Source organism: Python bivittatus, unplaced genomic scaffold, assembly GCF_059951505.1.
Source record: "Python bivittatus isolate LINGU-HERP-01145 unplaced genomic scaffold, Pbiv_v1 ctg000050_np1212, whole genome shotgun sequence".
In the NCBI taxonomy this organism is placed as follows: Eukaryota; Metazoa; Chordata; class Lepidosauria; order Squamata; family Pythonidae; genus Python; species Python bivittatus.
The window spans coordinates 3,926,940-3,953,454 of record NW_028277033.1 but is presented as its reverse complement, the minus strand read 5'-3'; the positions used below and the strand labels follow the sequence as shown (position 1 = coordinate 3,953,454).

At 42.4% G+C, this 26,515-nt stretch overlaps 1 protein-coding gene across 4 annotated transcripts in view; it reads left to right on the top strand.

The window, feature by feature from the left end:
* Window positions 1-16,962: 16,962 nt before the first annotated feature.
* Window positions 16,963-26,515, top strand: part of KCNMA1 (potassium calcium-activated channel subfamily M alpha 1) — a 523,843-nt gene continuing 514,290 nt past the window's right edge. For 2 of the 4 annotated variants that reach the window (XM_088128982.1, XM_088128975.1), the window contains exon 1: window positions 16,965-17,576. In XM_088128982.1, coding sequence (XP_087985108.1) covers window positions 17,226-17,576 — 351 coding nt within the window. In that variant the 5' untranslated portion in view covers window positions 16,965-17,225. Of the gene's footprint in view, window positions 17,577-26,515 lie in introns of all 4 variants that reach the window. The other 2 variants (XM_088128983.1, XM_088128968.1) reach the window with 2 other exon arrangements.

The following is a 26,515-nucleotide window of genomic DNA, read 5'->3' as shown; positions in this document are numbered from 1 at the left end:
GATGCCACATCTCAGTCCTACTCTGATACTCAGTTTGCTTCACTTCACAGGCTGTTTTCACTGCTGAAAGGACAGGGAAAAGCTAGAATATTTCAAAAGGATTGTAAGAGATAAATAAACACCAGAACAACAATTAGCATAAATTGGCATTAACTTTGGTTATGAGGCTTTATTGGAATAGGTATAGATGATATAGATATACTGTATATGATATGATATGAGATAGATAGATAGATAGATAGATAGATAGATAGATAGATAGATAGATTAAAGTAAATATTTATCACATTCTCCCACCAATGCACTTGAACTTTTATATTTAAGAAGCAGTTGTGCCTATTTGATATGTGAAATTATATTTTGAGCAATCTCAAAAATCCACTGTACACAAAATACCCACAAGAGGAAATGGATGACTTGGCTTCCAAGGTGCTGAAGAATATAGTTACTAATATAACTGCAGATTTGACAAAGTAAAAATACTATCTGTTTGTACACTGAATGTCTCTCTGTTCTGATAATGAAAACATCCATCTTATGAAGTTGAGCTTTTAACAAACAGTTGGGCTTTACCTTGGTTTTAATGTCAAGTAGAGCTTTCTAACCTCTTTTTAAACATTGTTTGCTGTGAGGTGGAATGCACTATATTTGGATTATGTCTAAGGATGTGCAGTTCTTTGGATTTGATTTCGAAAAGGAGCTTTGGAGTTGCAGTCCTGGAAAGAGAGGCAGCTGCTTTAATGAGTCATCAAAAGACATTGAATTTGTGTTCCTGTGTCTCCAAAGCCCTTCTAGTTGAATCTGAAGTGTTGCACCATCCTACTGATCAATACTTATCAGTCAACTCTTGGGATGTTGATTTTTACACATGCTTATCAGATTTCTGCAAATATACATAGCATTCATATATTCAAAAAACATATCTCCAGATATTCTGTGTCCTAACATTAAATAGGAGGATCAAGACATGTCAGACTTTTATGGATATAATATAACCTTTCAGTATTGTAGACTCAAGACAGTGTTTCCTGAAATTTAGTTTTGTTTGAATGATTGAGATTTTGAAGGGAACCATTGCAACAAGGAACTAAACAGTTGGGGAATTAAATGCAGGAGCCCTCCGTTTGACGGGGAGAATGCTGTACTAAGCTCGCTTTATTTTATTTTCATTGCTCATTTGATTTTACATCACTTTACAGGATTTTAAAAAAATGGTCTCAAAGCAGAGACAACTTGCGAGGAATGAAAAACAATTCAACAACATAAATAATTCAGTGATTCAGTGAAAATAATTCAGTGAAAAAAGCCTTTTAAAATAACATCATAAACAGCATATAGGGCAAAAATGTACTAAATTAAAGGGCACAAGGATATGACTTTAATGAACTGCACAGGGAGCAGATACTTATTACCTTAGTGCCAAAATTTTGGGCGGGGGGGGGCAAATCCTTGGCTGCAATAGTTAAGGGATTCTACAGCTGGGTGGATTGTATCAGGAATTCACTCTCTAGGGTCCCTGCATAGCAATTTGCTGGCAGATGCAATATCCTCAGGTCTCAATTGAGGAGGAATATATAAGGAAGATTGAATTTACGCTGGGAAGTTAAGCAGAATTGGCTGTGGGCTAGACCGGGATGTTAAAACATGAAACATGGTGGAAGAAGGCAGTGCCACCAAGAAAACTCCATGTCCGTGTGGTCACTTTTCATTAACTGATTGTGCTGGGTTATGACAAATTTCTCTTGGCTTGTTTAAATGGTTTATTTACTTGCTTGTTTTTGTGTTCTGATTTTTAGTATATGGTATATTGCATATTTTGATTAGTAAATCACACAGGCAATCCCGATCCATTTTATCTCTGGCATCTTTTGTCTAATAGAAAGGATACAGTTACTTGGAATGTTGCTAAATTCTACTATGTTATCTGCGGTTTTCAAAAGGCAACTGCTTGGCTAGTTGCGAGAAAATATGTGGTTTGTATTTATGTTGTATTAGAATAACTGACCCTGCTGTAAACTTATAGGTTTTATAGGCTTCATGTGATAGTATAGTTTAACAGATTTTGGGTTCTGTTCATTTTACAGGTTAATAAGCCTTTGCACAGCTTTATCTGGTGTGCCAGTTGCACCCTTTCCTTGATCAGGAGGCCCTTCAGAAGGGTACTTTAAATGTTTTTGACCTGTGAGCCACTGTCAGCCCTTCTAGGTGGACCAGGCTTGGACATCAAAGTTATGAATGCTACAATGGATTTTATTATAGGCTTACAGTAACAGAATTCTGAAAATCTGAATGTGCCTCCCCCCCTCCCTGCTTTTATCCTAAAGGGAACTAGGGAGGGTCCTGTCTGAGACGTTTTCTCAAATTCCATTCCTGCTTTGGACTCAGATTTCTCTTATATATGTAACTGTTGCCTTGGCTGCAAGTATGTTCCTCAAGTTATTCCCCCAGCCCATTACAGGCACCCGAATCATTGGGACTTGAGCAGCATGCAAATTTAATAATAAATAATAAATAATAGGCTTTTCTATGACTATAGGCCTAGTCATCTAGCTTAGTTTTATAGACTTGTCTTATTTTATATATCTTTGCCTGTTTTATTGTATTGTATTTTATGCTGGTCTTTGACCAAATAAAGTTTTTTCTTCTTCTTCAGTCTTGGACAGCTTCAACCTACTGTAGCCCCAGATAAAGATTACCATACAGTCACAAATGGTCAAATGAGTGAGAGGCAGTTTTAATGCAGAAAATGTGTTTAGGATGTTTTGGTGAAGCTGAGGTGTTTGACTGGATTCTTGTTCCTCTGTTTCCAAACATTTAAATGCAGTTTCTTTTTCCTTTGAAAGAAGGAAACTTGATTAAACCTTGATTAAAGTTTGGCAGGGTTTGGGGAGATGGAACTTAACATGGAGAGCCAGCTGGTCACCAATGGTTGATACAAGATTCAAGAGCCCTGTTGAATTAGAAGCAGCAGCCATAGTGTTCAATATTCTGTTTCCAAACTGGTCATACAAATTCATTTGAGAAGCCCACAGGAAGCTATAAAGATCTTGATCCTCCTTAGACACCAAATGTTCACAGGTACAGATAGTCCTTGGGTTACAACCATTTGTTCAGCTACTGTTCAAAGTTATGATGGCACTGAATGAATGGTACTTATGATGGGTCCTCATGGTTCTGGCCATCACAGTGTCCCTGCGGTCACATGATCATGATTTCCAATGTTCCCTGCCAGCTTCCCACAAGCAAAGTCAATGGGGAAGCCAGCAGGAAGTCAGAAGTCATGGTCACGTGAGGTCCTTGCTTAATGAACCCCATGGTCCTTGCTTAACAACAGCAACTGGGACTACTGGAATTGCCATTGCTACGTGACACAGTCATGTAACATTGCGCTTCATGTCTGTGCCACTTAGCAGTGGAAATTCTGGTCCCAATTGCTGTCATAACCTGAGGACTACGTTTGCTCATAGAATTTCCATTCAGTTACAATGACTAAAAGCCAATGATATCTTTTAGAAATCACATTATTATTGTTGTTAATATTTACTTATTTAATTTTATTGACTGCCAAACTCCAGTGGACTCATTAAGTGGGTAGCTTCATATTTTAATGATGAATTATCCAAAGAAATTAATTAATGATGCAATATCCAAAGAAACACTTCTTTGTTCATCCGAATGCATAGGTGTTTAATTTCACTACAATCTCAGACTCTATAATTTGGAGACTAAAGACTTGGACCAGTCTGTGTATTTGTGATGGTGCTTGTGTACTGCAATATTTTAATGATAGTGAATGTCAACAAGTATACACAGTTTGGATACATTGCCGAATATACTGATATAAAGCTAAATCACAATTATTTAATTACATGCCAAACTTATTCTAGGTGAAAACAGGACAATTTCCAATCATTTTACTGGTTCCATTAATTCCGAATGCTTTTGCACCAAGTTAATATTATGACTTTAAATATCAGCAGTGATAACTGAACACCCAGCCTGGAATGGTAATTTAAATGTAATCATATTGTCATATAAAGTAATATTTTTCTATTTGAATTCTGAGGCCCACATGAGAATAGTTATATTCCTCTATTGCTGGAAAAAAGATGTATAACATTAAGGGAAAAGTCTACTGGGCTTTAAAATAATCACAGATAAACGATTTTACTGTTCATTGGGCATTCTGTTGAATCTGATTGTAATACTTCATGGTTTAAGATTTAATGTGTCCAGAAACTTCATACGGGAAAACATTTACCTATTATCAAATATATTTGTCTCTTGCGTGTTTTCATGACAGATTTAATAGGATTTTTCACCTGTAATTTCTGCAGCACTCAGATGCTCCTTTAGTAATTTAATTGACCATTAATAATTATTTGGCTGGCACTCAGTTCAGTGGCTTCTAAGCTCTTCTAAAGCCACAGTGTAGTCATGTGTTTCTGAGAAGAAACCCCACACAATGCTGCTAGATATATTTCTGAGGGGGCAGATTTATCTGGGAAAGATTTAGGCCCATGCTTAGCCCTCTCACTAGAATCAAGAGACAGAAGCTTCAATCCTGCAACCCAGGAATGGGACCTTCTAGTTGAGGGAACTATTCTGACCCATTGGGCTGACTTATCCAGCCCACCAAGTTTCAGGCAGAGTTATGACAGTTATAGCTCCCATGTGCATGTCACTCATCATCCTTTCAGGAAGAGCCTTGCTTTGCAGTTGCAGTTAAGAGCATTCCCCAATAATGCTCTGCTTCAGAACATGACAAAGGTACATGCTTCCCTTGCACAAAGTACACCATCCTTTACCAGCATCTCCCCAACTTAGAAAAGATCCAAGCTGGAGCTGATCATGTGATCTCATTCGGTTCCTCATCCTTTCTTTTCTGCTGGGGTTCATTTCTAAGTGGATATGAACAGCGAGCTGTTGTTAAAACAGGGTGGTTTTATCTGGGTCATGCCCACAGCGACCATATTTTCTTGGAAAAAATAAAGGACAAACCTGAAAAAGAGGCAAATCTGAAAGAGGTTCATAAAGATTAAAAAAAAAAATTGTTTACATTTAAAACTTTGTTTTACAAAGGAAAATTCAAGAGTAAGACCAAGAAAATGAATAATTAAATTAAATAAATTTAAAGGACAGCTTTCTGAAATAAAGGGCTGTATTAATAATAAGGGACATACTGCACAATCACTGTAGTCATGCTAGACATGATCATTGTTATTGAACATATACAATGGAATGCACAAGGCCTTTGAAGAGAGAATGCCACATTACTGTAATAGAAATATATAGGTGGGAATTCTTTTATGCCATATGTTATATCATTCAGTTGTATAAAAAATTTATATGTGGAATGGAGGTGGAAAATTATTATACAATATCCTTTAGACTAATCTTGCAAGATTGTTGGGTTTCATACAAAAATTACACCAAAATACATAAGGAATATTGCTTACAAATAATGACATCTCCCGGTGACTTCACGGATATGTCCATGTAGTTGTTCTTGGTCTGGCAATGCTTTGTTGTAGCTATCTTCTTAGATGTTTATTCAACCCCCCAGTCTAGTCAACAACCCTGGAATTCCCTGGTGATTTCCTATCCAAGTACTAACCAGGCCCAACCCTGGTTAGCTTTCGTGAGATCAAGCAAGGTTGGTTAGGTGCTACCATCCACTAATCCCTCAGTGAGCTTCATACTTGAGCAGGAACATAACCACAAAACAGCTATGTTGGATCAGATTACATGGCTATGGAATATAACATTCTGTGCCCATAATCCTATTCTCATAGATCTGAACAGTAGTAATGATAGTGTATGCTAATTTATAATGGGAGATTATCAGTAATTTTAATCAATGGCATAATCAAAGTTAACAATCAAAACCCACAGGGTGCAGATGTCACCAGGTCACAAATCCTGCCGAATATGACACGTTGCTTAATCCAAGGAGAAAGATGTCACCAGGTCACAACCTCCCAGTTGGACAGGATGTGTTACCAAATCTGATGAAGAAAGTCTCCCAGCCAGCCCTTAATGTTAATGTTAATATAATCCTCCACTTCATTGCACTGACTTCGGGTAATCCCCCAAAAACCCCATTTTGAGAACGTTTGCAATAAAGACAGCCCTAATAAACATTTACTTTTGTTGAGTGTTTAAGATCAGCACCTTAAAGGCAGAAAAAATATTTTTTAAAGCTACAGCAGCATGCCCTATTTTGAGCCTTTCTGAGGGAAAATAAAAGCTACTACTTAAAAAGAAAAAAAAAGAAAGAAAAAAACAGGGGCAGGTTCTACACATGTACAAAGCATATCCAAAACTTATTCTGGGCATGCACTAAGCATGTCCTTGTCTTTCAGGGTGATGTTGTTTACATGTTCAGACAGTCCAGAGTAATTATTCTAGGCATGTATGCAAAGCATACTCTGCAAAGGCAAACATCTGTTGCTTACTAAAACGGGGTGTCCTGGCACATCTGGACAGAACCAGGGACCTTTTTTTCAAGCAGCAGGGAGGCTAGTTTATTTGATGTAGAATTGTGAAGGGCTACAAAAAGGAAGAGACTCCACACTTCTGAATAATGCCTCCTCTTTGAGGAAAATACAGAAGGTGGAGTTTTACTTCTTGTTACTATAGGTTTTGCAACACAACAAATGATATGTGTAAAGATAAAATAGTACTTCTGTTGAGTCCTAAAGCCCCCACCCCAATTTTATTTTATTTTGTCTTATTTTCAGAAATGGTGAGGTCTCACAATGTTATCATGATGCTGATTCTGAAAGCCAGTACCATAAAAATCCTTCAGAATTGTCTGTGTGAGCAAAAAGAACATGTTGAGAGCTGCACAAAAACACAGCTCATTAAAAACCGTTGCTGTAGACTTTCTAGAAATGAAGCCCTTTGGATCATCATAAATATTTCCACAAGTCTGGATAAATTTTATTTCATGAAGACACTTTTGTTGAATTGGTAACTGTTGCATTGAGGAGGACGTTGATCCTCAGTCATTAATCCCAAGTATGGGGCCAAAGAACCCATTAATCTGAAAAGGCTGGTATGTCAAAGTACTACCCTTGTCATCTACAAGAAAATGTTAATACGCCTCTACTGAATTTTACAATCAAAACATTTACATGGAAAACAAGATCCTTTTTATTTCTTTTGCTAACCCTGTTTACTTGTGTCAAACTGTAAAACAGATAGATACAAGTTGATCAGACCAAAGCAAGGTATTATCCAAATCAGTTTTCCTGGGTCTGATCAGTTTTTCAAAGGTGTGAAGAATTTAGGACTGATGGGGTTATAGTTTGTGATGTCAACAGGACAGATAAAGGCAGGAGCAAACATGACTGTTTCACTAGGAGGTTTTCTGCCTTATCCAGCGATTTATACCATTTTCACAGTTGAGAACTTTTTTGAGAACGGACACAACCAATGTAAATAAGTGTTATGACTACTTTTGTGGAGAAATACTAGCAAAATGATATTTGTGCCTAATGACACACAATGGCACCAAGACGTTGTGGGGGAACTCCAGCCTGCTATGCCCTATATGACTCATGAAAGATTAAAAGGTAGAAATGCCTGCTGTGTTACATTCAACAGCAAGCAGGTTTAAGGAAGCAGATATGTAAATGTGCTGTTGTGATTTTGCTGAAGTTTCTCCTGTTTTATCCAGAGCAACCATGTAAAAGAGAAAAAATGCAAGGCAGAGGATTTCCTGGGGGTTCCTCAGGCGGTGTAAGTGGTGCAGAGAAGTCCATGCCGGAAACTGCACCAGTGGAGGATGCAAAAAACTTCATGATACAATCAGATGGCTCATACATGCAGACTTTGATGGAGAAGGTATAGATGTGGAGGAGACCTATCAATGCTACAGAGTCATAAACTTGATTGTATCCACTCATCCACGCATGCCATCGATGTCATTCAAAGTGAGACCCAGAATCTTTTGAATCATGCTTCAAAGACATTGGGCCAAACAATTTCGTACAACTCAGGATGGATGCAAATAGGTTGATTCTCACTCTCTTTTCTGTTGAGAGGCGTAGGGTGATTTAAATGCCGGTGACTTCTTGAACGAAGCTGAAAGCACATTACAGAGCAATATGATGAGCTACAACTCCCATAATTCAGAAGCCAAAAAGCATTATGGAATTTGTAGTCCAAGCCCATCTGGATGGCATCATGGTTAAGACCACAGAGAGGGGTGGTCTTAGGTAGTTAAGTACCATGTTGTTCAGCCAAGTGCAGAAGGAAAAAAGTATCAATTGGTTGATCTCAGTATACAGGGTGAATTTCTGTATTTTGCAGGTTGTCTGCTGTATTTGATTGACAGTAGGTTATTTACAAATCAATACTACCTTATAGTAAGGCAGGCACCCCTATATACACTATGCGCACACACGCACACACCAGATACATGCTTGAGAGAGAAGTATAGGGAAGACAGTGTTCACTGGGAAGAGTTTGAGGATGGGTGTTTCAAGCCCTTTTAGAGGCTTGTCTGTTGGACAGCAGGTCACAGGGACAGACCACTAGAAAGGCAGCATTTCTGGAGAACAAATGGCAATATTGCAGAGTGTCTATTTGCACAAATAATCAAAAACCACATTCCTTGTATGATTTATTTCAAACACATTTTCAAAGCTTGCATAAACTATGATTGTGCTCATAATCAAGTTGAAGAGACTTTGCATGGATTTGTTCACCATCATAGTACAAGGCACAAACATTGATATTGCAGTGCTGGAAAGTGAAAGGGTTTCTCCCATAATTGCCATGAAAGGCCATGTTCTCCATGATCCTCATCACTAGTCGTTTAGGTACCTATCCCAGAAATAGGTTTTCCTAATTATACACAAGGCTGCTTGCAAGAATGCTTTAAATCTTCATTCAGGTGATCAATAGGAAGTCTGGTACTGAATTTTGGCAAGTCCTCTGCATGGCCCAAGCATCAGCAAGGTGCTTTCCATGAGTCTGGAGTCATCTTTATAAGACCCTCCAGCTGTAAACTGGATCCCCAGCATGTCATAATCAATGCACAGAATCTGTTCAATCAGTCCAGTAAGAATAGCAGTGGTGGATCAGTATAATGAAGCTGTCAAGGTAATGTCCAACTGGTTAAACAGTGATACAACAGGGTGATTGGTCAGGACCACCATGTACCATCATCAATATCTGTACCATCAATAAATGCAGAATTTGTATATGACAGGATTCTTTCACAACCTTCCTCTTTTTAACTGGGGAGGTGAGCCTTGTGCATAACTCTTCCTGACCACAGTGATACACAACCCTTGCTGGTCTCCATCACTGACACAGGACACCGTCTGCTCAAACACATCTCTGACAATATTCTTGGTTGCAGAATTCATGTGTGGCTTATTGATTTCTAGGTCTTACCTCAGGAAAGGCATTGTTTTTCTAAAAAGTCCTCAGAACAACTCTCCTAAGCCTGTCCTGTACATGACAAGGGGGTTCCCTTGGAAGCCTGTGAGACCATAAGCTTGTGCTAAAAGCAGTGAAATCTTGAAGGTTTCCACCCTCCTTGATCACAACTATCCTTCACTTTTCTGTGGCCTAAAACAAAGCTTAAGAACCATTTTTCTGTGATAAAAATGGACATTTTAGTTCAGTCAGTTTGAGCTTCTACAGTAATGATACTTATGTAATGTTTGTTCACCAACATGTAATGGGGATTGTCAGAAGTTACCACAGTGAAATCGTGCTTGCCTTCACACAGGTATACAGTAGAGCAGTGTTGTCCAAACTTGGCTGGCTGGGGAATTCTGGGAGTTGAAGTCCACTCATCTTAAAGTGGCCAAGTTTGGACAACACTGCAGTAGAGTAATGGGGCATAAAATTGCCCCACTCTCTGGTGCCCTACAATGGGGGTATAAACTTATGTGTTGAAGCCCGTGCTAACATCTGTTGCAAAGGGGAATGCTTTTAAATGTTATCTGGGGTGCAAACCTAACACATGCCCAAGTACTTCGCTAGCTAGAATCCTATATAATGTTTGAACCATCAGATTATCCTCCAGAGCCACCTTAAGGCCACACTTGGTGTCTAAGGTTGTTCACGGCTTCCAATAGTTTTGGATGCTGACCTAGTATCTGCATCTTTTAAAAAAATAATCCATCTCTTTCTCTCATTAGTAATTTAAAAATGAGCATCTGAATTAATGTGTTCTACCTGTTTCAGTTCTGTACACAACCTGGTTGGTCACTGAGGACCTCCTGGAGCTTTTCAGGGTAAAAAGAGCCCTGTCTGAATAGTCTTTTAGTCAATGTAACATTATTTTGCCCCTTGTCCCTGATTTTGGGATGATGAATATTTCATTTATTAGCTCTTTTCAAATCTCACCTTCAGTCTGGGTATTCTGACATGATCCTCTACCTTAAGATCTTTCTCTTCCTTTTCCCTTTAAAAATTTTCCCATATAATCTCACTCACACATCCTGATCATTAGACAGGTACACAGTGTCAAGCGCACTCTGGATGCTATGTGAATGCTATTGTATCCCCAAAGTACACTGGCAAAATATCCACACTTTTACCAGCTAAAAAATACCTCCAGTTTACTTTTCAAGTTATGGTCAAACCTTTCTGGTTCAGCTACCTTAGTTTTACTATGAGTGACAAAGTCATAAACATGGTAATGTTGTTAAAATTTCTTTAGAGGTTCATTTAAGAATTCTTTACCTGCATCTGTTTGTAATTTTCAGGAATATCTTCTGAAAGGTGGCAGCTACTTTTCTGATCCAACTGACATCCCTGTCAGATACAGGGATGGCCCTGGCATTTTACAGTCATTAAGCTCCCCTTTGATAAAGATGAGGCTGCCATCTTCAAATCTATCAGCCGTTATTTTTCAAAATCACGCAGGGCTTTAAAAATGTCAAAGTCAAACATGGCCTCTGTCCAGATGTGCCAGGACATGTAACCAGTGCCCCCTTTACTAAATGATAGATGTTTGTCCAGAATAGTTTGTGAGTCACCCATAATTGTTTAAGATAGGCAGCCATACAAATCTATTAAATAAAAGAAATAAATAATAAATAAATAGTAGCTTTGGATATGCTCAGCACATGTACTGTATAGAATCCTGCCCGTGAGGAGAAATGCCCAGACGTGCAGTGAACACCTCTTGTAGGACATGCTTTGCATATGTCAGTAGTCTTCCAACAAGACTGAGGAGGACATTCTTATTTGAGAAGAAGAGGAGGCAAATTAGTGATATTTCACATTAAGAGTGCTCTTAAAGGATTAGATTTCCATTATTTTATTTGGGGAAGAAGAGAGGGGCCATATTTGCACAAACTTGGCTTTGTGGGTAGTGGGGTTTTTTTTTTAGATGCAGCAGCCCCACTTCTCATCAAGGGTTCAGAAAACAGCAAGGGATATTGCTGTGCTTTTCTTGCTTATTTGTCAGTCTCCCTTTATTTGTCAATTTCAATCACTCTTTCTCCACTCCCAAATAGTCAGTTTCAGGTTTTTCACCTAGCTAGTTGCACAGTCAAGGCAGGGTCTGCCTCCTTCCCTCTGGGGCTGTTTCTTGATATTTTCCTGGTCAGTTCTTGTTAGTTCAGGCCCTACCAGTATACATAGAGATGTAGTTAGAATTATTTTGCCCCAATATGCATCAATTTTCCATTGCCACCAGCCACTGTAATGACCATTTATTTATTTAAACTATTTCTACTCTGTTTATCCACTGTATTTTTAGTTAGAAGGCATCCTTTTGAAGTTCTTCAGTGCCCCTTTTCTTTTATCTGCCTGTAATAATCAGCCATGCTGAAACCAACATGGCTATTTTATGGTGTATCTCCATTCCATTCCATTCCATTCCATTCTTATTCGTTCAGATCTCTGTGCTGCTCCCCTTTGCCAACCACATAGAAGAGCAAATACCCCAGTAAACTGTTCCCACTACAGTGTAAACGTTCCTACACATTCCACCTCTTCTCCAAATGCCTTCCAGAAGAGCTGGGTCTTTAAGACTCTTTGAAACTCTAGATCTTTTACAAATAATTAAAAAACAATCTTGTGCCAAGAAAGATTCTTGAGGACCCCCACTGGATACATCCCTGAAGGAATATTATTTACCCCCAGTTCTTTTCCCCTCCCCCCTTAGATTCAAGTAGGGGTGTCTCCTATTATCCAATATCTCATGACCAGATTGAGTGCAATCATTACTAAATGGGGTTAGCATTATTAAAATGCCAAAATACAATTGAGGGATAGCTTAAACTGGAAGTCTAATACATACATTAGACTATAAAACCATATTTTCTAGCTCAGTTGCTAACTGCTGCAATTTAGAGCTGAAGTAGCTGTTGTAGAGAGAACTAATTTTGCTGATAAGTTATTGGTTCACAGTTTATCTCCCTGCATTCCTCTTCTATTGATTCTCACTTCTAATAAGGTAGGCCATTAACTGGAGCAATGAATGGAGAACATCGCAGAAGTCCTGAATAGTTTGACTGGTGCTCCTTGTCTCAGGATTGGGTAGCGTTTAATTAGAGTTGGAATCGTATTGGTATTTAAAAAATCTTTAGGATATTTATATTCTTGGAACACAGTCTTATGCATTTACTGCAAAATACATTGCACATTGCTTAATTAGGATTATCCCTGCAAAGTATGCATAAAATTGAAGTCATAATGTCTGAAAACACTGTAATCCATATTGAGCTGTTGGAATGAGTTGGTTTACATTAAAATGAGGCTTTATTTAAAAAAAAAAAGAAATACAGATATCTGGGTGGCCCAAATCTTGTTGGTTTTTCTTAAGGCCTTACAAACATGGATATTCCCCTAGGCACTGGAGTTGGGTTAAATGAATAAATAGATAAATAATTATCTTAGTGATTGGAGGGACATGCTTTTTCAATTCCATGTGGGTCATATAGACTGTTGTTTTTTAATCTGATTTTATGGTTTCTGTTATTAACTTTTGCTTTAATCTTTGTACGCTGCCTAGAATCACCTTGGTGAGACAGATGGCCATAAAAATTGTTTAAATAAATAAATAGCCTTCACTGTGCTTCTCTCTATGGTCTTTGGATATCTCATAGTATTTAAATTAGAAACAAATGAACTGGAATCTCATGCAACATTTTTCAAAGTTAGATGTAAAACCTGCATTTTGTGTTTGAGCATCAATTGTTGCTGCAAAATGTGGGGCTCACCTGCCTGTAGCCACATCCTTAGGATTTTGATGTGGGAGATACTATTATGACTCAGCTACAGTGGGGCAAAAAAGTATTTAGTCAGCCATCAATTGTGCAGGTTCTCCCACTTAAAAAGATGAGAGAGGCCTGTAATTTTCATCATAGGTATACCTCAACTATGAGAGACAAAATGGGGGAAAAAATCCAGAAAATCACATTGTCTGATTTTTAAAGAATTTATTTGCAAATCATGGTGGAAAATAAGTATTTGGTCAATATCAAAAGTTCATCTCAATACTTTGTTATATATCCTTTGTTGGCAATGACAGAGGTCAAACGTTTTCTGTAAGTCTTCACAAGGTTTTCACACACTGTTGCTGGTATTTTGGCCCATTCCTCCATGCAGATCTCCTCTAGAGCAGTGATGTTTTGGGGCTGTCGCTGGGCAACACGGACTTTCAACTCCCTCCAAAGGTTTTCCATGGGGTTGAGATCTGGAGACTGGCTAGGCCACTCCAGGACCTTGAAATGCTTCTTACGAAGCCACTCCTTCGTTGCCCGGGCGGTGTGTTGGGATCATTGTCATGCTGAAAGACCCAGCCACGTTTCATCTTCAATGCCCTTGCTGATGGAAGGAGGTGTTCACTCAAAATCTCACGATACATGGCCCCATTCATTCTTTACACGGATCAGTCGTCCTGGTCCCTTTGCAGAAAAACAGCCCCAAAGCATGATGTTTCCACCCCCATGCTTCACAGTAGGTATGGTGTTCTTTGGATGCAACTCAGCATTCTCTCTCCTCCAAACATGACGAGTTGAGTTTAGACCAAAACGTTCTACTTTGGTTTCATCTGACCATATGACATTCTCCCAATCCTCTTCTGGATCATCCAAATGCTCTCTAGCAAACTTCAGACGGACCCAGACATGTACTGGCTTAAGCAGGGGGACACATCTGGCACTGCAAGGGTTGAGTCCCTGGCGGCATAGTGTGTTACTGATGGCATAGCCTTTGTTACTTTGGTCCCAGCTCTCTGCAGGTCATTCACTAGGTCCCCTCGTGTGGTTCTGGGATTTTTGCTCACCGTTCTTGTGTTCATTTTGACCCCACAGGGTGAGATCTTGCGTGGAGCCCCAGATCAAGGGAGATTATCAGTGGTCTTGTATGTCTTCCATTTTCTAATTATTGCTCCCACAGTTGATTTCTTCACACCAAGCTGCTTGCCTATTGCAGATTCAGTCTTCCCAGCCTGGTGCAGGTCTACAATTTTGTTTCTGGTGTCCTTCAACAGCTCTTTGGTCTTGGCCATAGTGGAGTTTGAACTGTGACCATTTGAGGTTGTGGACAGGTGTCTTTTATACTGATAAGAAGGTCAAACAGGTGCCATTACTACAGGTAACGAGTGGAGGACAGAGGAGCCTCTTAAAGAAGTAGTTACAGGTCTGTGAGAGCCAGACATCTTGCTTGTTTGTAGGTGACCAAATACTTATTTTCCACCATGATTTGCAAATAAATTCTTTAAAAATCAGACAATGTGATTTTCTGGATTTTTTTTCTCATTTTGTCTCTAATAGCTGAGGTATATCTATGATGGAAATTACAGGCCTCTCTCATCTTTTTAAGTGGGAGAACTTGCACAATTGGTGGCTGACTAAATACTTTTTTGCCCCACTGTACAAGAAATGTTGAATGATAAATACTAAAGGTATATTTGTCTTTCTCAGCCCAGCCCATCTGTGCTGCTCTGCATATGCTGTTGTTTCCCTTTCTCATTAAACAGTCTTCCTGTGAGTGATGTCAGAGTCAAGCTTGACTCTGAGTGACTTCATAAACACGTTCCCCCATGCTTTTCTTGGAGAAAAGAGGGAGGTGTTGACCTCCAAATCGACTTGAGTACCACCCCAGAGAGACTAATAGAAATAGAAGCTAAGAAACTGTGCTGGAAATCAGGATCTCCGATAGGATTTTTGGGTTAGGGTGGCTTGTGGACATGGTGGGATTGGGGGTGGGGGCCTTGAGTGGGTCTTGAGTTCAAGTTTGTTCCTGTTTTCTTCTTTTTTTTCTGGTCCAGTTGGAGGACTTTTATTTAAGAAAAACATCTTTAAAAAATCAGTGGCAACAGCCAGCAAACGGGGCACTCCTTGTGTCATGGATTAAGGAGGCCTTGTCTCCCAGAGATGTCCACGGCTCCCAGCAGGACGTCCTGAGAAAGTGGAAAGGAGATTCTGCCCAGACTTTGACACCCAGCCTCCTGTTTGGTGGCCTGGCAATTTTATCCCAGGATAAATTCGGGCTTCCCTAAATTATGGAGCGAAAGCTCCCCTGCTTTCCTCCCCCCCGCCCCCCCTTTCGGTTTCATTCCCAGGCGGCTGGTAGCGCAAGCGAGAGGATTAAGGGATTCCCCCCCCACCCCTTCTGTGCCAATTCTGAAGCCAGGCGACACGCGCATCTGAACCGTTTCCTGGTGGGCGTTCCGCTGGAAGAGGGAAAACCAAGCCAACCCCAAACAACGCCTCCCTCCTCCTCCTCCTCCTCCTCCTCGCCCCGCGAAGCACCTGTTTCTGCAACTCAGCGCTGCAAAGAGCCGGGTCAGTCGCTCTCCCCAGAAAATGACCGCCGCCTTCCTTCGGGTGGGCCCTGCCTTTAGACTCCAAGATGGATGATAACGAGGAGAAGGAGGAAGAAGAAGAAAGAGAGGAGGAGAAGAAGAACAGACCGAGCGCTGAAATGAACCAGCGCATGCCCCGGGCCTGTGTTTGTCAACGTATCCCCGGTTCGCCGCTCCGCCAAGGGGGGGAGGGAAGGAGGAAGGGGCTGGGAATGAATGGCCAACAAAAGAGGCGGCTGCGGGCGCGAGTCGGGGGGCGCACGAGCCCTCCGCTCCCCTTTTCGCCCTCCTGTCTTCGGCCCTATTATTAGGTATGCAAGTCACTGACATCTGCCGAGCGCAGGAGAAAGGCTGGAGAAGCGCCGGTACAGCGGGACTCAAGGCGGACGGGGGAGGGGGCACGCCAGCAGAGAGTGACAGCCCGTGCGTCACGCCGTTCGCCAACCGGCAGACCCGCGCGGGGCTCTGAGCCCTCCCCCTGCCTGCTGCGCGTCCCCCGGCCCGGCCCGGCCCGGCCCGCACCGCTCCGCCGCCCGACCCCTCCTGCTGGTCCCCCGAGGGCTCGCCAGTCGGGGAGACGCGCAGCCGGCCGGTCGGCCGCCCAGGGACGCTGTCTCCGCCTCTCTGCCGCTCCCGGCGAGAGGACTTGTTGGAGCCGGGCGGCGTTTGGCTCCTCCTGCCGCTACCTGGGGAGCGTGTGCGGCTCAGGGGCTCTCGCCCGTCCGCCGCCTTCAGCCGCGCGAGGCCCTCGGCAGCCGGCACGGGAAAGCAGCGCGCCCTGCCCGCCCATCCACGCCCGCCAGCCTTGCGGCCAGGGGACGAAGCGCGGTAGCGGCAGCGCAGCCACCTCTTGCCGCCGGCGGAGCGGCTTCGCGGCAACTGAGGATGACAGGCGCGGAAGCCCCCCCGACGCGAGGCGCGCGGCGGAGGCTGCCTTAGGCGAGCGGCGGAGACGGCGCCCGCAGCAGGGCTCCCGCCCGGGCTGCCGGCCAGAACTTCGCGGGGGCTCGGCTTCCTCGCCTCCGCCGTCCCGCCGAGTGACTGAGCCCAGCGCGCCCCGGGCAGGGGCGGTCCGGCGGGCGGCGCGGCCGCTCGGGAGGCGGGAGGGGGCGGGGGGATGCGGGCCCGCTGAGTCGGCCGCGCTGCGACCCTCGCCGCGCGCGCCGCCTGCTTCTCTCTCGCGGGAGGCGCCGGGGAGCGTGGCCGAGGGGGCGCGGGGCAGGAAGTGGGCGCGAGGGCGCCCCGGCGGCCGCCTGCCTGGACGTGCGCGGCGGCCGGGCTTCCGCGACGGCGGCTCCCCTCGGCTGAGCAGCATCATGGCTGGGGATGGGCTTGGTGGAAGGTGCCGGCGGCGGCGGTGGCGGCGGCGGCAGCAGCAGCAGCAGCAGCAGCTTCCCGGAGCGCCGGTGGCGCGCCCTGCTCGGTGCTAGCCATGGCAAATGGCAGCGGCGGCGGCGGCGGCGGCGGAGGTGGCGGCGGCGGCGGCTCCAGCAGCTACTACTCGGGAGGCGGCGGCGGCGGCGGCGGCAGCGGCAACATTAGGATGAACAGCCCCATCGGCGGCAGCCTGAACACGGATTCGTCCTCGGCGCCCGCCAGGGCGTCCAACGCGCTCATCATCCCCATCACCATGGAAGTGCCCTGCGACAGCGGGCAGCGCATGTGGTGGGCCTTCCTGGCCTCGTCCATGGTCACCTTCTTCGGGGGTCTTTTTATTATCTTGCTCTGGAGGACCCTCAAGTACCTGTGGACCGTCTGCTGCCATTGTGGGGGCAAGGAGAAGGTAAGGCGGCCGGGCTCCCCTGCCAGCGCTCCGGTCCCGCTCCTCTCTTAGCGCCTTTACATTCTGTTTTAGCTCAGGGCATCTTCCCAGGGGGCGCCTCCTCCTCTGATGCAGACTACAGCCCTGTGAGGTAGGTGGGACTGAGAGAGTGCCTAGCCCCGGGTGACTGTGGGCTCGCTGGTGTGTAAGAATGGTGCAGATCTGTACGCCTGGGAAGTATGTTTCAGGACTGACTTGCCTGCTTTTTGCAGGTGGGGTGAGAAACCTGGACAGATGAAATAGCCCTTTGTTCCAAATTGTCACTTGGGATCACACTGAGTGCAGTTCAGCTTGCAAGTAAACATGGGGACAAGCGCAGTTGTGTAGCTGATCCTATGCATGTTAATGTTTGCTCAGAAATAAACTGGACTAAGTCTGAAGGTTCGGCCATCCCTGTGTATGTTTGGGAGTTAATTGTTTGAATGATTCTACATGCCATATCATCCAAAGTAAAAATCCTTCTGAGTTCAGTGGGACTTTGTGGTATTTAGAATTACAGCCTTAGTCCCAAATAAAAGCCACTGGATGAGACCACTTTTGTTCTTGCTGATGGTTTTTCCTGTTTGCTTGTGGTCCGGCTCTTTCTCCTATCAGTTATTGCTCTTCATTTACTAGAAAAGTTTAAGCGTTCTTTGGCACTATATTAAGGAGGAAATTTTTTCTGTCTGAACTAAGTTGACTGAAGGTGCGTCCCTGAATGGAGCCTTCTAACCATCTGTTCAATAACTCCTTTGCCTTCCGTGGTTGTTGATGCCAATTTAAGGACACTGTGATCCTGAAAAGGCAGATTCCAAGGGAAGTTGTGTAAGGTGGAGTTGTGTAAGGTCATATATGGAGGCTTCCTTCAGATAAAATGTCAGGAGGGAAAAATACATAGTTGGGGGTCCTTCTGTCTTGTCAAATGATGCCTTCCCCCACCTACTGAAAGCCCACAAACAGAAGGAAATACAGATTGTAATAGTAGACTCCACGATTAATTTGTTCATGCTGTTAATGATGCCAGATCTTTCTTGTCCATGTATAGGTTCAACTGTTCGGCAAAGTTTAAAATTTGGACATGTACATGTCACATTTTACTTGATTTAGTCATAGCCTTTAACAGATGAATGAATATGGAATCATAAGTAAGCAAATACACTCAGCACTCCCCCCCCCATTAATACAGACTCCAAATAAGGGTCTTCTAGTTCACTCACACCACCATAGAACTAATAGAGTTGAATATAATTTGGAAGGAAAAGGAGAAGTGCAAATGTTGTCATTTGCAACAGTTTCTATGGCTCAAGAAATAGTTTGAGAGGAATACTTGAAAGAAACACGAATATACAAGAGTTTACTCAGCTAGTATTTTAAACATGGTATGGTAGACTTCTCCATTCATATTTGGATGTCCTTCAGATGCAAAATTGAATTTAGTCCACTTTTTGCAGAAATGGTATTTCTTCAAATTGATAGTTTCCTCTTCCTCATTCTGACCCAATTCCCATTGAAGCATTTGGAGAGGTCTCTCTTCCCTGATTGTAATCACCTCCATGTGAGACTGTCATTGTGGAAGGTTTTCAGAAGCGCTGGAAAGGCAAGCAAATTTTAGCTTGCCAAAATGTTGCATTGATAAGACTTGTTCATACTGATTCCCATCAGATGACTGCGGAAAAATGTCAGGGAAAAGGGAAAACTAAATAGACCATCTGAGACTACTGTGGCCAAGATTTTGAGCTTCTCAGCCTCTCTGTATTTGATCCAGTTGATCCATAATCTTTATCTGGAATTGTAGTCTTCTGAAAATATTTCTTGGGCATAATTCAGATGAGATGGGCTTCCAGTAGAAGCCCCATAGAAACAAACAAAAACAGTGTCAAGGACTGGGGCTTGGAGCTTGCATTGAGTATGCTTATTGACTGACATAAGTTGGAGATGTTGAGTCTTTGCATGCTTAATTTGTAAGCCTCATCGATGTCAGTGGCGTTTATTATGGTGCATTCTGTATCTGGAATACTGTACAGTTCTGTTTAGCATATTTTAAAAAGGAGATAATAGAGTTAGGTAAAGTTGAGGAGATGGCAGCTAGAACAATTAGAGGGTTGAACGCATTCCAGTGAGACAAGGCTGGAGTGCCTGGGACTCTTTAACTTGAATAGGGCGACTGAGGGAGGACATGATTAATGTCTATAAAATCATGCGTGATAAGGGAAAAGTGGACAGGGATCAAGTTTTTCTCAAGACTAGGATCCTATGAAACTGACTAGAAGGTGATTTAGAAATTGTAGAAAAAATAGGAAACACTTCTTTGTAGACCACCTAAGTAGCTATTAAATTCATTACAAGATGCAGTGATGGACACTAACTTGGGCAGCTTTAATTTGGGACTAACTATGTTCATGGAAGCCAGGTCTTTTTAGAGTTATTAATGAGACTCAGTGTTACTTCTTGGTTAAAGTCAACATGCCCCCAGATAGCAGCTGCTGGGAATCAGGGGTGGGAGAGGGCATATCTCTATCTCTTGCTTCTGAACACTCCAGAAAATTCTGGTTGGCCACTGTGAGAAACAAAATACTGGACTAAGATGGGCCTTGAGCTGAAGATGTCATTCTTGAGTCCTATTAAACTGAATAATTATAACCAACATGTCTAGTAAATTTTTGTGAGATTGAAGCATGGCCAGGGCTGTAATACTAAATGTCCTTATCATGGACTCAGTGTTACTGAAAACACTGCGGGACTTACTTCAGAGCAGACATACAGAAGATTGATTTTTTTCTGGATCAGGGTATTTGTTCACCAACCTTTGCACGACTATTACAGATTATCCCACTGATTTTGATAGGACTTAAGTGGTCTCACTCTGTGAACAACTGTAGTGTTCATTTCTTTCACAGTACATATAGACCTTAGAAAATCATCAACCTCCTATTTCAGCGAAGCAGGCCTACATTCTGTCACTGTGCCTAAGTCAACTCAAGTTGCACTCGATTCCAGGTTTTTTGGTGTGATGTGGAAGTGCTTTGCCACTGCCGCCTTCTGGATGTTATTCTGACTTCCTAGTCCACCTTACAACCTTAGAATTCCTTGGAGAGCTCCTACTGAAGTACCCAACCTTACTTTGTTTCCTACCCAGGCAAGGTCACCCAGAGCTGTCATTCACTCTCTTGTGTGCAGCAGCAAAAAAGCTCTGAACTGCAGTGAATAAGCGAGACTGCTACTGTGGTTGATGTCTCACGCTTCTCTTTTTCACTAGTTTGGATTTCTGCTTCTCGAAGTATAAGGAAAAAAAACGGCCAGTAATTGCACAAAGCTACCTCAGCCAATAAACTTACAAATAGTTGAAGTAGATCCAATCTGGTTTACGACCAAAAAAGTATACAAACAAATGCCTGGGCTATGTTTCTTGTTTTCCCAGTAAGTTTTAACGGGGATGACCCTTAAAAAGGAAAACATAACTTGTTCCTTAAGATAGTTGCTAAGTTTCTGTTGGTTTTGCTGATCATGTTCCTTATGCATTGAGTATTTCCTTATAGTTGATCCTGAATTGTGGCATGCATTTTACTTAAAGAGCAGGTGCACATGCTCTTTACATTGGGTGTGAAACGAACCTTTTGTTTGTGACTGCTTGTTCGAGGAACACGGATGAAGCGCTGAGGATAAGGAACGCCTTTATCTCCGGTGCTTTTCTGTAGGTGGGATGAGGTGAGATGGGACTGCGAACTCTATGTCCATTAGCCTCTTATGGAACATGTTGGTGTAAACAAAATGCATCAAGAGATAAAAAAGACACATTGTGAGAAGAATTATGTGGTTCCGGAGGAGAACCAAGTTAGCCCTTGTGGAAAATCCTTCTGCTTTAATATGACTCTTTTTATATTTGCTTCACTGAAGAAGTTCTGAAGAAGTTCAGCACCTTGCTAACTCTTTTGTGACTGGTTGGTTGGTCCCAAGATAGATACCACTTCTCTCTCTTGGATTTTGGATTCTTGAGGAGGGCCAGAAATTCACTGGCAATTTCCTCTCCCATAAATGCTACTGACTGTTTAATAGTGTTACTCCACGAGTGTGTGATCTGTCGGTTATCATTGCTTGGTACAGATTTGGCACATAGGAGGTGGTGTATGATTATTCTTGACATGCCATTCTGCTTTGTAGGCTGGGAAACAGAGTGCTGAATATTTATGCTTTTTGGCAAAAAATAAAAGAAAAAGCGTTAATGCTCTCAATGTGGCACCTGACAGGCAAATGGGACTCTTCAAAATAGGCCAGCAGCTGGATATTTTCCTTTTGCCTTTTTACATTTTTGGGACTGTGAATGGAAGAATAGATCTGTTTCAGCTATTCCTGGCACACAGATACACATAAAACACACCAGCCTTTTAAATATATATGGTTGCTAGGCTGCTGTCATGATTTGACATTCAGCTATTGGATCCCCTGCTTCTCCTGAGATATGCCATCACCTAGCTTACAATGTGGATTTCTTTTTTTTTTTTGGTTTTAATTTGGAAGGAAAGGGGAAAGATGACAGAAATAACACAGCAATGAAATGTTATCCCAAAAATGATGAGAGCAATCTGGTGAAAGCTAAGTCACATCCAAATAACTGGGCACTGATTGATTTCAATGATATGGATTGCATTTTGTGTATTTATTTCCCATTTTTATTTTTTGGGGCGGGGAGGACATCAGAGTTGACTTGATTCTTAAACTTCAAGGACATTTTTAAGCCACGGTTTTCTTTGGAAAACAGAAAAGATGGCCAGCATAAATTGGGGGGAATTCTTACAGGGGAAATCTTACTAGGATCATGTTTTTTTATTCACCAACAATAATTAATACAAGGTGGCTAGTGTGATGCTTCGGTTGAAGAGGGATTCTTAAGGTGATATATATATATATATAGACCCATAAGAGCTAAGACTGAGCTCTTGGGATGAGATTATACGTGTCTTTTCATAATTTTACATCGCCACTCCAGGCCATGCTGGATGCTATGGCAGTCCTGAACTGGCTCAGTCTGAAGGCAGCCTGAGATTGGACAGGGAGAAACCAGCTCAGATTTAATCCTGCTGTTCATTCATACCTTTCTGGGCTTTCTGAGAACATTGTTCCTGGTAGCTGCTCTGGACAGGATTGTCTAGGAGTTGGTCTGTGACTCATGGCTCCTGAGTCCGACACAGCAGATGGAAGCTGTAGTTGTGGGAGCCTCCACACTGTAACAGTGGCTCCTAGTAACAGTAACTCATGCTGTGATCGCCACAAGGTGTGATTACTGCAGTGCGTTCTCCATGGGATTGCCTTTGAAGTAGACTCAGAAGCCCTAACTGGTCCAGAACACAGTGACCAAGTTGTTGGCTGGTGAAACCGGTAACTGAAGAATTACTGTCATTTTGAGGTCTGGCTGACAGTTGCTGTTGTTCAGTCGTTAAGTCGTGTCCGACTCTTCGTGGCCCCATGAACCACATCGCGCCAGGCCTTCCTGTCCTTCACTGCCTCCCTGAGTTTGCTCAGTTTCATGCTCATTGCTTCAGTGATGCTATCTAACCATCTCATCCTCTGCCGTCCTCTTCTTCTTTTGCCTTCAATCTTTCCCAGCATCAGGGTCTTCTCCAAAGAGATCTCTCTTCGCATTAGGTGACCAAAGTATCTGAGCTTGAGCTTCATTATCAGTCCTTCCAATGAGCAATCAGGGTTGATTTCCTTTAAGATTGACTGGTTTGACCTCCTAGCAGTCCAGGGGACTCTCAAGAGTCTTCTCCAGCACCACAGTTCAAAGGCATCAATCCTTCGGCGCTCAGCCTTCTTTATGGCCCAGCTCTCACAGCCATTGGCATAGCCCCATAATATATTAGGGACCACCTTGCGAGAAAGGATTTCCACTCTCTAGAACTCCCTTCCCTAGTGGGGTGTTTGATCCTGATATTACTCCCATGCTTAAAGGCCCCCCAAATGACTTTAATTTCAGTGAGCCTTTGTCCCTTATTAAGATAGTGGGTGGCCACTGAACTTATTATGAATTGTTATATTATGTTTATGTTATTATGTTTACTGTGCAGCTCTCAGAGTCTACAAAGATTGGAGCAATATACAAAAAGGTACAAAGGAACAAAGCAACCTGTCTATTCCATCATCATCATCGTCATCATCAAAAACATACTTCACTTGATCTTGTAATATGTTAATGCAGGAAATGTTCTAATCCAGACAGTTCACAGGACAGGCGTTCCTACTAGATATTTCCCAGATAATATAAATGAAAACCATATTCACACTAATTGGCTGCATTCACAAAAGAAGATGAATGCACCAGATGAATGCACTGAAATCCTAGTGCTGCTAAAGATGCTCAATTTAGTGATAACCTTGGTTGACTGGTTTGTTTTGGTAGCCTACAGTGTTGAGTGAACCCAGAATGTTAGTTTATAATTCAGTTAAGCCCAGTTCATTCAGGAACTAAGTTAAGTGTATTGTATAGACTTTGTTTGGTCGCTTTCAGCATAAAACTGACAGCAGTTAAAATTACCCTTGGCTGGCTAGTTGCTTACCCATCACAGATTTGTTGCCACTGGACTGTCCTCATTTTTTGAACCTTATTCATTTCTTTAATTCTCCTTTCTACTGTTGAGCCATGCTAGCTTCTGACTTGCGTTGGGTCAAAATTGCCTAGCATGTTTTAGACACCTTTTTCCCCCTCTCACGCCTTCTTTCTGATGGTCCCATCTACTTGTCCTTGGAAGATCAACTCTTTTTTCTTGCTATGATGTCATGGAATAAGAAGAAGAAAGAGGGAGGGGAAAAGAGTTTACTTCCAGGAATGGATGGCGCAAAGTGAAAATGACTGTAGATTTATAAGTGATTATTCCGTACAGTACGTGGGAGTGATAACAAGTAGGTGATACAGCATAAGCTGATGTCTCTTGTCTTCAGCTCTTTACTTCCGTATGAAGGCTCCTCAAAGGAATAATGTTATGCAAGCAAATTAATCTCTAAGGCCAGTCAAGAAGAGACAATATTATGGAAGGCGTGGATTTCCTTATGGAAGAACGGGGTGGGCTATTCTGTATTACACACCTTTTTCAGTACCAGATTAGTTTATCCCCCAACGAACCCTAGGAACTGCAGCTTTGGCAATTTTTTCTTAGAGTTCTCAAGGTCTTCATCCTTTCATAGAACTATTGTCTCCTGGATGGTGAGGGGACAGAGCAAATCATAGCAGTGGGGGAAGAAAGGTTGAAAGGATGGCTAGTTCCTGAAAGGACTTCTGATCCAGTATTATCTGATGCTCAAGGATCATATATAGCCCCTAACAGTGTTGGATGTGGTTTAAATAAGACCCCAGGGGAAATTTATTCGAATGTCTTACTGTGTTTCTTATGCATGGCTGCCCACACATACACAAATAAATAAAACACGATCACTTAAAAATAAGAAAATAGATATGGCAAATACAGGACACTCTTTGGGTACATTAGGGTAGACACATTTGTAAATTAAAAACCAATTTTAATAAAAACTACTTAATTAGAACATAAGAGTTTGCAGGTTTTGTAATGTACTGTATATTGATGCTGCAATCATGGAGTCATAACAAAAATAGCATAATACTTCCCATTGTTTCACCTTTTTTTGTCTGGAAGACCAATGTTCTAAGGTTTTATTGAATGCCATGGACAGGAGGATTATGGCCAGTCTTTGGCATTTAATACAAGCTGCTGTCTTTGGTGGGGACAGTGAAAGTACTTGTCCACTACCAGAAAAAAAGTATCTTTAGATATTGGCTTCAACATGTAAAGCTAAAAGTGTGAAAGGTTTTTCATGTAGCACCTTGACACCTGCAAACTTCTCTTCAGACTAATGCACTTTCAGCTACGTTGAACAGGGCGACAGTTGTATTGAAATTCTGTATTTCTTCATTGTTTGCTAAGGGTGAAGTTCTCACAGCAGAGCGGGGGAAATCCAAAGTGATCAAGCAAATACACCTCTTTACTAGAATGCAAGAAGAAGGGAAAAAGAAGAATAGCTTGACAGAGAACCTAAGTGAGAAATTGAGATGGGGCCTTGGCCCAAATGCAAAATCACATATTTACCCCTACATAGCACTACAAAGCATCTGTTTCACAAAAGGCAAAGTGATAGTGTTAAAATAAAAGAATATACAACGTATCGAAAAACCAGAATCAGCCAACACTGATTCATTGTAGGTACACATAGCAAACGAATCACATCCAGAGTCATACGCTTTCCTCATTCCATATTCCTCTGTTTTTTACAATTCCTGTCTTATTTTTAACCAATTATTTGGGCAGGTGTGAAACATCCACACTGTCAGGTTCAGCCCAAGAACAGCAACGAGGCAATCCAGTCCAGTATAATTCCTTTATTAGCTTGCACCTAATGGACAGAATCTCGCCAGACTAAACCTATGCTAAAGCAACTAGTGGCTATACCCTGTGAGACTCTAGGGAGGGGCCAGCCTCATCCTCTCCATCTTCCCACACTCTTGCTGCGGGCTGGGAAGGCGCTTGCCCTGGAATGTCTCTCCCCCTCCTGACAACCTTGAACCTCCATCCCAGAATCTTCCCCACACATGCCATCCATTACACACACAAAGTGCTGGGCTACAGCCACCTGGCATTTTGATTTTCAAAAGATATAATGCTGCAGGCAGAAAGGTCATCCTCCTGTCCCATTAACAGTAGCATAAAGATGCCCTCTGACCATTTTTAAAGGACTTATTTATTTATTTATGATCTTATTGTTATCCCTCCATTGTTTTTTGATCAACTCAAGGTGGCCAACAGCAATGCTGTGAGGAGGGTTTGGCTCAGAGAGGGAGCGGCCCAAGATCACCCAGCCATCTTTCGTGCCAAGGAAGGACTAGAACTCATGTTCTCCTGGTTTCTAGTCCTGTCCCA